General features: G+C 43.1%; 1 protein-coding gene across 1 annotated transcript in view; it reads left to right on the top strand.

The window, feature by feature from the left end:
- The window catches only part of LOC123773279 (uncharacterized), a gene marked incomplete in the record, with an annotated part of 416855 nt that overhangs the window by 320874 nt on the left and 83399 nt on the right, over positions 1–12582 (top strand). The window contains 1 exon segment of the mRNA XM_069317846.1: positions 2754–2948. Within this exon segment, the coding sequence (XP_069173947.1) occupies positions 2754–2948 (195 nt within the window).

Raw genomic sequence — 12582 nt, forward strand, 5'->3', positions numbered from 1 at the left:
CTTTGTCATATAACGCTTTGAAACTACTGACGGTCTTGGCCTCCACCACCTTCTCACTTAACTTGTTCCAACGGTCTACCACTCTATTTGCGAAGGTGAATTTTCTTATATTTCTTCGGCATCCGTGTTTAGCTAGTTTAAATCTATGACCTCATGTTCTTGAAGTTCCAGGTCTCAGGAAGTCTTCCCTGTCGATTTTATCAATTCCTGTTACTATTTTGTACGTAGTGATCATATCACCTCTTTTTCTTCTGTCTTCTAGTTTTGGCATATTTAATGCTTCTAACCTCTCCTCGTAGCTCTTGCCCTTCAGTTCTGGGAGCCACTTAGTAGCATGTCTTTGCACCTTTTCCAGTTTGTTGATGTGCTTCTTAAGATATGGGCACCACACAACAGCTGCATATTCTAGCTTTGGCCTAACAAAAGTCATGAACAATTTCTTTAGTATATCGCCATCCATGTATTTAAATGCAATTCTGAAGTTAGAAAGCATAGCATAGGCTCCTTGCACAATATTCTTTATGTGGTCCTCAGGTGATAGTTTTCTATCTAGAACCACTCCTAGATCTCTTTCTTTATCAGAATTCTTTAAAGATTTCTCACATAATATATAGGTTGTGTGGGGTCTATGTTCTCCTATTCCACATTCCATAACATGACATTTATTAACATTAAATTCCATTTGCCAAGTGGTGCTCCATATACTTATTTTGTCCAGGTCTTCTTGAAGGGCATGACAATCATCTAAATTTCTTATCCTTCCTATTATCTTAGCATCATCAGCAAACATGTTCATATAATTCTGTATACCAACTGGTAGATCATTTATGTACACAATAAACATCACTGGTGCAAGAACTGAACCCTGTGGTACTCCACTTGTGACATTTCTCCATTCCGATACATTGCCTCTGATTACTGCCCTCATTTTTCTATCAGTCAGAAAATTTTTCATCCATGATAGAAGCTTACCTGTCACCCCTCCAATATTTTCCAGTTTCCAGAACAACCTCTTATGTGGAACTCTATCGAAAGCCTTTTTTAGGTCCAGATAGATGCAGTTAACCCAACCATCTCTTTCCTGTAATATCTCTGTGGCTCGATCATAGAAACTGAGTAAATTCGATACACACGATCTTCCAGATCGAAAACCATACTGTCTGTCTGATATTATATCATTTCTCTCCAGGTGTTCTACCCATTTAGTTTTGATTATTTTTTCCAATACTTTCACTATTACACTTGTCAATGATACAGGTCTATAATTGAGGGGGTCTTCCCTGCTGCCACTTTTGTAGATTGGAACTATGTTAGCCTGTTTCCACACGTCTGCTACGATTCCTGTACACAGGGATGCCTGAAAGATCAGGTGAAGTGGAATGCTGAGCTCGGATGCACATTCTTTCAGAACCCATGGTGAAACGCCATCTGGGCCAGCTGCTTTGTTCTTACCGAGCTCCTTTAGCATATTTTCCACTTCATCTCTAGACACCTCTATCCGCTCTATGTTGTTCTCTGGAATTCTTATTGTGTCTGGTTCTCTGAAGATTTCATTTTGTACAAACACACTTTGGAACTTTTCATTTAATGTTTCACACATTTCCTTTTCATTTTCCGTGAATCTGTTTCCCATTTTCAACCTCTGGATATTATCGTTTACCTGCAATTTGTTGTTTATGAATTTGTAGAATAGGCCCGGTTCTGTTTTACATTTATCCGCTATCCCTTTTTCAAAATTTCTTTCTGCCTCTCTCCTTACTGCTGTATAGTTGTTTCTCGCATCTTTGTATCGCTGGTATGCTTGGGGGTTTGGCCTCTTTCTATACTGATTCCATTTTTGTGTCTTTTGGTCTCTTGCCCTCTCATAATTTCTGTTGAACCAATCCTGTTTTCTGGCCCTGCATCTCTGTTTTGGTATGAATGTTTGTGTGACTTCCACGTATATTTTTAAAAATTTGGCATATATTTCATTTACTTCCCTGTTTATGGCGGTGCCTCCCGTGTCAGCCCTTTCTTTTCCTTCTCTTCGAGTATGAAGCTCCAGGGAACTGTAGTGGCTCCCCTCAGAAAACCAGCATTGAATGTAATGAAACACCATTTTCTGGGTGAGCTGGAAGCTCCCTGGCAACCCTCCCTCCCACTGGTCGGCATTTTTTTTGCATTTGTTGAAGCTTGGCTTCCGAACTGGAGTGCTATGCAGCCGGCGCAGTGAGGTCCGGGGCCCCCCCTCCTCTTCTCGGGAAGGGGTGGGCTGCGCGGACAAGCGGTGCGGCAGTATTGTGTTACGTTTGCTTGTTTCCTTGGGATTGTAGGAAGTTCTACCTCTCTGTTTGGTTTTTGTTGTTAGTTTCTTACCATGTGGGGTTTGTTTTGTTATGCCTACCTTTCTTGGTGCCTAACCCCGGTCAATGGCAGATAAGGAAAACCCCCAACCACTGGGGTTCCATGACCATTGCTCCCTGCAACCTGTCTGAAGGGGGCCAGGTTCTGGCTCATGATCTCAGGTAGGTCTGAATTCCATAGCTAATGTCCCAGTCTAATATAACATACATTAGCCCGATAAGCTTCAGAGAGCTTTAGGGGATCCCCTCAGAAAACCAGCATTGAATGTAATGAAACTGCATTTTCTGGATAAGCCAGGAGGCTTCCTGGAGTTGCCAGGAAGCCTCTGGGGCTCACCTAGAAAATGGAGTTACATTACATCAATGTTAGTTTTTTGTACTTCATTCATGATTTAATTTGTACTCTTTCAGGTATTGATGACTAGTGACAGTATTAAAAGAATATTCGGACTAATATTAGCTGTTGGAAATTATATGAATGGTGGCAATAGAACAAGAGGACAAGCCGATGGTTTTGGGCTGGAGATTCTGCCCAAGATCAAAGATGTAAAGAGTAAAGATGCTACATTCACTTTATTACATTTTGTTGTCAACAAATATATTGAGGTAAGCTATTACAATTTTTATACTATGGTTAAGATAATTATTTCCCATCATGTCACAGGATAAAATGTTAAGTTACCTTCATATGCCAGATTGAAATTAAAATTTTCCTTCAGTGAAATCTTCCTTCCACCCACACTGGCTCAACTTCCCTTACTGTCTCTCCCTTCCTCCCTCTCCCTTCCTCCCTCACTACCACTTTTCCTCCCTCCCTCACTACCACTCTCCCTCCCTCTCTCCCTCCCTCCCTCCCTCTCTCCCTCCCTCCCTCCCTCCCTCTCTCTCTCTCTCTCTCTCCCTCCCTCACTACCCCTCCCTCCCTCACTACCACTCTCCCTCCCTCACTACCACTCCCTCCCTCCCTCACTACCACTCCCTCCCTCCCTCCCTCACTACCACTCCCTCCCTCCCTCCCTCACTACCACTCCCTCCCTCCCTCCCTCACTACCACTCCCTCCCTCCCTCACTACCACTCCCTCCCTCCCTCACTACCACTCCCTCCCTCCCTCCCTCATTGCCACCCTCTCTCCTTCCCTCATAACCACTCTCCCTCCCACCCTCCCTCCCTCCCTCCTTCCCTCATTACCACTCTCCCTCCCACCCTCCCTCCCTCCCTCCTTCCCTCATTACCACTCTCCCTCCCTCCCTCCCTCCCTCCATTGCTGCCACTCTCCCTCTCTCATAACATGAATCACATGCCATGGAGGAGGGAGCCACGTGTGTTTTATCATCACCCAGTGGGGTAGAGGAAATGGCCACCCACCTGATGACTGGTCTTGACTCTAGAAAGTTTCAGTCTAATAAAATAAATCATTTATGTTACAAGTATTTTGTGTGTAGAGCCCCTTCAGCTCTTTCTGGAGCTATACCAAATTGATGTGTATATATTAGACTGTGGCAACAGTCTATCGATGGAGTTCTAGGCCTCAGAGAAGCATGAGGAGCAATGGCCTATGGACACCCCCGTGTAATTGGAAGTAGTCTGCCTCCCATCTACCAGGTCAGGCACCCAAAAAAGTAAGAATTCCAAAACAAACTACTGCTGGTTAAAAATTGCAGACCAAAAGCCGAGCTAGCAAGCTGAACTCCCTAATCGAAAAACAAACAAGCATGACATCACGGCAGTGGTCATGCCGCTGTCTGCTCAACTTCCCCCTTCCCGGGAGAGGGAAGTGGGGGGTCCCCAGACCTCCCACGCCAGTCACCCAATCCCAGTTCATAGGCTATTGTGTTTGGTGGTTGATCAACTCTGGCTCCATCCTTTTGAGCAGTGCTCTCCATAGAGGTGGTGGTGTTCCGAAATTACCTAAGTGTAATTACCTAAGTGTAGTTACTGGATGAGAGCTACACTCGTGATGTCCTGTCTTCCCAGCACTCTTTGTCATATAACGCTTTGAAACTACTGACGGTCTTGGCCTCCACCACCTTTTCCCCTAACTTGTTCCAACCGTCTACCACTCTGTTTATGAAGGTGAATTTTCTTATATTTCTTTGGTATCTGTGTTTAGATAGTTTAACCCTTAACATGCTAGGGGTATAATATCCTTTCTTCCCCACAGGCGCATGTAATTTTGAAAAAAAAAAAATTATTTTTTCTTCCTAACCTGTTAATTTGTGTTCACTGATCACGGGAAAAATAATAAAAAAATCGTAAGTGTCATATATTGCCCGCTATAGGGCGGGGAAGTCTGGCAAAAAATAGGTGCTGACTCGGTGTGCTTCCCAGGTGGTCTGTTGCTCGCCAGCTGTCAGGCCAGAGTTGCCACAAAGAGATAATTACCTAATTATTTCAATGTCTCTGATTGATTTTTCATAGTTTTTTTGCTGTAATATTATTCAATAGTGTGTAGTTTGATATATTTATATAATAAAATGAGTGAATCATTGCTGTACTCAAAAATATGGTGTGCATATTGTTGATTCAGTTATGTTCATCAATCAGTGAACAAATACTTTGTCGGTTATTACACTATAAGCACAGGTTATATATAAGTATCTGCATGTTTTGTTCACTATAACGAACCACTAAGTAGCTATTATGAGTCAAAAAGTAACGAGGAGTGACCGCCGTGTTCCAGCCAGCCACTCCCGCCCTCCCTCAAGTCATCAGACTCGCCCACATTCTCCTCCCACAATACTGTTTTTGCTATAATTCACTATATACAGACATTATATACAAGTATCTACGTGTTTTGTTCACCATAACTGTACATCTAAGCTTGTATGGTGAGTAAAGGCACAAAGACGTAGGTGTTGGATATCTGGGGCTTGACTCATATATTCAATTATTTACTTATTTGATTTAATAAATCGAAGGACCACCCACTTTTGAGAAAAGAGGGAAAACTAATAAAAGTGATCATTAGAATAACACTAGAGAACCAGTGTCTATGGATAATTATTAAAAGGATAATCACTTGAAATAATGAATGGACTGTATGATTAATTAATTAGTCAGAGCCTCAAACACCTACATTGGGGGGGTATTTCTAGAAATTCATATACATCTAGGAACTAGTGTGGTTCGCCACCAGTTCATTGCTGAGTAAATGATATTATAAATCTAAACTACTATAGATTCAAATATGAGAACTCAAATTGTGAATATTAAAGGTTATAAATTACTGAGCAACAGTCAGAGCAAACACATTGATTACCATTCATCATTTCTGGTAATAATCTATTCAATGCAAAGATTCTACAAGGATTATATAAGAATCAAATCATATAAAATAAATTTGTACGAAAAGGGTCTTGGCTTTAAGACGATTTCTATAACATCGTTTCGTCATTCGTCCTCGTGTTCACAGGATCTCCACAAAGAAGGAACTAGAGGTGAATAACATGAATGAAGAGAAACAACTTGATGACTCCTCGCATACACGCTGAAATCAGAGAAAATTAAGTAGCATTTGAATAGGCTACGTTTTAATTTAAATATTCATGAAAACGGAGAAAATTGCCGAATTAGTACTAACGTTGTATATTGGGTATTCCCGTTATGACGACAAACTACTCGCAAATATATAATCTTGGATGATGCATCAAACGAGAAACATACACTTATCATGAGCGTATTGAATACTGAGGTCTGCCGGAACCGCGTCAGCTAGTCCCTGACGTTCACTGCTGTGTACGTGTAATTACGGGTCTTGGCTTCGATTGTTGACGCGTTATTAACTGGCTGGGCACTATAGAACACGTGGATGAGTAATTATCAACTGTTGATCGAGTATCAGCGTAATTCTTGCCGATAAATTCCCCAGTCACTACCACGTGTCTCGCCACTCTTCACGCCAGGGCTACCTTCCTCACAATGGCGTCGTCGCCTCCCTCAACCCGTCTCTCCCATTCACCACAGAAATTATTAATCACGAATAATTCTTTTCCGCGCAATTATGGATGTAATACGTTAATGAGAACTGGGTTGCAATTATAGGGACTTAAATATTATCATATTCTCGTTTTATGGTGTCAAACGAGAAATGAAGAAGATTTTATTTTCTCCATGACATTCGCACATAACAAAAAGGACTGTAACTACATAACAATTTAGTTAATAACTCTCGGTTTGAGATTGTCGGGAGTTACTGTATATTATCCGTAAGTAATTATTACACGGAATACTGATGATTTTAGAGAACCACATTCAATTCTCGAACCCATTGGTAATAAATGTGTCTAACTGGACATTATCTGACGCAATGTTGCTACTCGATTTCATGAGAATTCTAGCATTAATACGCAGATGCAATGGTTAATTTATATTGACACTATCGTTAGTAAAATTAGTAACTACTGTAGTTAGTATATAATGATAATGATTTATTATAATACAATAGTAGTTTATTAGTGTTGGAAATTTCCAACAGTAGGACCTCTCACAGTCAGCTGATGGCTGCTGCCCTCAAGGCCAGACGCACTAATATTTCTCCTCCAACAATATTGTGTGATGTTATTATGCTATATACACACATTATATATAAATATCTACCTGTTTTATTCACCATACTTGTACAAATAAACTGGTATGGTGCCCAAAGACCATTGTGGTAACCAGTAAACATCACCGTCATCTGCACGGTGGCGTCGTGCAGACGACGCCACCGCCCTCACCAAAATGGCGGCTCCCAACCTTCTCTTGCTGTTTATACCCTCTATACACACGTTATATATAAGTATCTACATTTGTGTTCACCATAGCGAACTACTAAGCTGGTATGGTGAGTGCAGTCAATAAAAGGTGGCCACACACAGTCAGAAGACATCGCCACCACCCTCCCTCTCACAGCGTTACTCCTCCCTCCATGGCGCACAGCGCTAAATATCACCACAATCCTGCTATTATCAGAACCCTGGTCAGTTTTATCACAGTCAGAGGTCTTCTGTAATAATATCGCTACATAATAGCATGAACAAGTATATTAAGGCATTTTTAGGCGATGCTGTGGTCACAAGCTGAACAGCAGTGCTGTTAGCTCATGCTGCGTGCGTCAGGCTTGGTTGCTCACTCAATACCGAGGCCAATAACACCTGGCATCTGTTTACAAGAGCCCTGATGAATGTGTGGTGAACTCCGTGTATCCGCGGGCCGTTTAAATCTTGCGTAGTACTCCAACATGTCATATGACGTGATGCGCACTTTAAGGGTTAAATCTATGACCTCTTGTTCTTGAAGTTGCAGGTTTCGGGAAACCTTCCCTGTCCATTTTATCAATTCCTGTTACTACTTTGTATGTAGTGATCATATCACTTCTTTTCCTTTTGTCTTCTAGTTTTGGCATATTTAACCCTTAAATGGTGCCTGGCAATTTAGCATGTGTCACTCACAGGTGCATACAAAAAAAAAAATATATATATATATTTTTTCTTCTAAACCTGTTAATTTGTGTTCACTGATCATGGGAAAAATAATAAAAAAAATCATAAGTGGCATAGATTGCCCACTATAGGACTGGGAAGTCTGGCAAAAAACAGGTGCAGACTCAGCGTGCGTCCCAGACGGTCTGTTGCTCGCCATCTGTCAGGCCGGAGTTGCCACAAAGAAATAATTACCTAATTATTTCAATGTCTCTGATTGATTTTTCGTAGTTTTTTTTGCTGTAATATTCAATAGTGTGTAGTTTGATATATTTATATAATAAAATGAGTGAATCATCGCTGTACTCAAAAATATGGTGTGCATATTGTTGATTTAATTATGTTCATCAAACGGTGAACAAATACTTTGTCGGTTATTACACTATATACACAGGTTATATATAAGTATCTGCATGTTTTGTTCACCATAACGAACCACTAAGTTGCTATTATGAGTCAAAATGTAACGAGGAGTGACCGCCACACACCAGCCAGCCACTCCCTCCTTCAACACCTCACTTGCCCACATTCTCCTCCCACCATACTGTTTTTGCTATTATTCACTATATACAGACGTTATATATAAGTATCTACATTCGTGTTCACCATAACGAACCACTAAGTTGGCATGCTGAGTGGCAGTGCCAGTGGCAGCCCGCCACTGGCTCCTACTTCCTCCCTCCCTCAAGTCACCTGACTCACCCACATTCTCCTCCCACAATACTGTTTTTGCTTTTATTCACTATATACAGATGCTATATATAAGTATCTACATTCGTGTTCACCATAACGAACCACTAAGTTGGTATGCTGAGTGGCAGTGTCAATGGCAGCCAGTGGCAGCCTGCCACTGGCTGCCACTCTCTCCCTCCCTCCCCTCACCTCACCTCACCTGACTTGCCACCATTCTCCTCCCACCATACTGTTTTTGCTTTTATATACAGACGTTATATATAAGTATTTACATGTTTTGTTCACCATAACTGTACATCTAAGCTTGTATGGTGAGTAAAGGCACAAAGATGTAGCTACTCACACAGTCAGCTGCTGGCGGCCGCCCTCAAGGCCAGACGCACTAATATTTCTCCTCCAACAATACTGTTTGTGGTGTTATTACACTATATACACACAATATATATAAGTATCTACCTGTTTTATTCACCATACTTGTGCAAGGAAACTGGTATGTGCCCAAAGAACATAGTGGTCACCAGTAAACAACATGATAAGTCGGACGACACCACCTCCCTCACCAAAATGGCGGTTCCCAACCTACTCCTATTGCTGTTTATACCCTCTATACACACGTTATATATAAGTATCTACATTTGTGTTCACCATAGCGAACCACTAAGCTGGTATGGTGAGTGCAGTCAATAAAAGGTGGCCCCACACAGTCAGAAGACAACGCCACTACCCTCCCTCCCACAGCATTACTCCTCCCTCCCACAGCATTACTCCTCCCTCCATGGAGCACAGCGCAAAATATCACCACAATCCTGCTATTATCAGAACCTTGGTCAGTTTTATCACAGTCAGGGTTCTTCTGTAATAATATCATCCCTACATAATAGCATGAACAATTATATATTGGCATTTTTAGGCGATGCTGGGATCACAAGCTGAACAGCAGTGCTGTGAGCTCATGCTGCGTGTGTCAGGCTTGGTAGCTCACTCAGTACTGAGGCCCCTAACACCCGGGAATTTGGCCCACGATTTTTTTTTTTTAAATGGCGTCTGTTTACAAGAGCCCTGATGAAGGTGTGGTAAACCCCGTGTATCTGCGGGCCATTTAAATCTTGCGTAGTACTCCAAAGCATCATATGATGCGATGCGCAATTTAAGGGTTAAAGTATAAATTCGTGTTGAATGAAAAAAAAATAATAAAAGATTAAAGAAAGGGGGTGAACATGGTAGAAAATAGCCAATATATAAGTTGGTCAACAAACAGCATTTTTTTTTTTTTTTTTTTATAAATAGTAAGACATGGGTTGACATTTAGAAGTAAGGTAGTTACATGGAGTTAATTAGGTAGTACTTAGTTTTCATCTTTAACTGGTTGAGAGGTACAATCTCTGACATAATTGGGAAAGTCATTCCACATTCTGGGTCCCTTGATTTGTAGAGCATTCCTAGTTTGATTAAGTCTAACTCTTGGAATATCAAATAGGTATTTGTTTCTGGTGTGGTGCACATGAGTTCTGTTACAACTTTCTAGGAAGCATTGAAGGTCAGGATTGACATTACAATTCAGAGTTTTAAATATACAGAGTACACAAGAGAGGATGTGCAGTGACTTAACACTTTCGCTCACCCCGCGCGCCACCCCTCGACAGGGCGATATGGGCCCCAGCGTGTCACGGAAGCGCGCGTTAATTCCAAAAAGTGTATACTCTCCAACTTTGTCACCTCAATTCTCCTTCTACGAGATTAAATTTGGTATCATTGTGTTCACAATAAAATTCTCTACAGCACTAAATGCATATAAACTCCAAAAGCCCGGCTAATTACCCGCAGCAAACAGAGAAAGTGCGAACGAGTTACCTGGGAGCGCGCAAACGGGATAAAATGTTTTCACTATTTTCACTCTGGTCACCTCAATTTTTGTCCTAGGTCTTTCATTTTGGTCTCAATGGGTTCGTAATAAAATTCTCTAGAGGAACATTAGCATATAAAAAAAAAACCTGGTCACGCTCCAACCGCCGACGAGTTGAAGACGGGCCACGCGTTAGCCGTGAGTGAGTGCTCAGAGGCCTTCCTGCTACACTCCAAATTCCCACCCTTTTCAAGCCTTTCTTTCGCAATTTTCTTCCTGGAAGGGCCTTGTTCATGATTACTATCCATCGTGGAGTAAGCATAGATAGTTTCTAAAGCCGCAGTAAGAAATATAGCCACGGGAAATAGCCGAAATGTTCACACGTTTGAGATGCAAGGGGAGGCGACATTGGTCACAACAGTGGAGCAAAGACAATGGGCCCACGGCGTGTGCCAAGCCGCCTGAGGGCCACGAGGCTCAACAAAGAAAATGGGAAGACATCAGCGCACATTTTAAAACCAGTCCCCAAAAAATCGGATAAAAACCTGATTTTTGGCGAATTTTTAAAGTGGATGACGCAATGCTGCATCATCCCCGGCATTACCGCCAGTAAACGGATGACGCAATGCTGCGTCATCCCCGAGCGAAAGTGTTAATATCTAACATATTCAGAGATTTGAGTAAGGGTACTGAGTGCTGTCTGGGGCCAGAGTTAGATATTGTTCTAATAGCAGCTTTGTGTTGGGTAATTAGAGGACGTAAATGATTTTGGGTAGTAGAACCCCAAGCACAAATACCATAGTTGAGATAAGGATAGATGAGAGAGTAATAGAGCATCACCAGGGCAGGGCGAGGAACATAACTGATCTTAGAAAGAACGCCAACAGTTTTAGAAACTTTTTCTGTGGGGAGCCCCTACGGCTCCCTGGAATTTATCAGGCTAATGTATGTTATATTAGACCGGGACATTAGCTAAGGAGTTCAGACCTACCAGGGACCAGCGCCAGAACCTGGCCCCTTCAGAGAGGTTTTAGGGAGCAATGGCCCTGGAAAACCCCTTGTGGTTGGGGTTTTCCTTATCTGCCATCGACCGGGGTTAGGCACCCAGAAAGGTAGGCATAACAAAACAAACCCCACATGGTAAAAAAACTAAAACAAAAACCGAACAGAGAGGTAGAAACTCCCCACAATCACAAGGAAACAAGCAAACAGGCAAACATCACACTTTACTGCCGCGCCGATTGTCCACACAGCCCTTCCCGCCACGGGAGGGGGAGGGGGGAGCCCCGGACCTACCGCGCCGGCTGCCAAGCTTCAGTTCGTTCGCTAATGTCAATCGGGATTGACGCTTCTCTGGCCTCAGTTTCCTAGGCAGTGTTTGCCTTGTGTGGCGTTCACTGCCGTGTGTTGTGTTGTGCGGTGGCCAGGAGTACTTCATCAGTGCCGGGGCTGCATGTGCTTAGTGGCTGACTTCCCTAAGCGCCCTGTGAGTACTGCCCTTGCGTAACAGGGTTATCTTCCCTGGGGCGTTCGGGAACCATTCCCGTAGAGGTTCTTGCTGCTCGGCATTTGCCTCGCCCTTGGGGCCAGCTGGGGCTTGGGGCCCTTGTTTGACCCTGGGTAGGGATTGGTATTGTGCTGGTTTGGGCGTCAAGGTGTTGCGCAGCCTGCCACCTAAGCGGCGGCCGGTTTCTGTTGCCTCTGAAGACGGTGTACTTTTGCGGGGGTTTTCTTTTGTTTTTAATTTTTCTTGCCTGGTGGGGGTCTACCTAAGGTGGTTATAGTTCCACTGGTAGTGTTTGGCGGCCCTCTGCTAGGCCCCCGTGATTGCACACGTCTCAGGGGTTTTCAGTGCTATAATCTACCCTCTTGTTATGTTTGGGTTTCTTAACCGGTTAGCAACACCTTGCCCGGGCTTCCCGTAGTTGTTACCCTACGGGCCCTGGAAACCCGTCTGGGCTCGGGGGACCATTGAATGTGACTTCCGGGTTCCAACCCGTCTTGTATGGGATCATTGGTTGCTGTTCCCTTGTCTCCGGGTGACAGTCGCCATTTTTACCTTCGTCATGTTGCCTGTTCGGTCACCGACACCTTGACCCGGAGTCTTGCGAGAGATTCTCTGCTTGTTCTCCAGTACTCTCCTGATGTTATTACTGTTCAGAGTACAGGCGGCATCCGTATTGCAAGCTAGGTTAGGTTGCTGCAACATGCTAGGTTGGTTTCCCACTCGAATGCCCCGTG

This window comes from Procambarus clarkii, chromosome 89 (genome assembly GCF_040958095.1).
Source record: "Procambarus clarkii isolate CNS0578487 chromosome 89, FALCON_Pclarkii_2.0, whole genome shotgun sequence".
Lineage (NCBI taxonomy): Eukaryota > Metazoa > Arthropoda > Malacostraca > Decapoda > Cambaridae > Procambarus > Procambarus clarkii.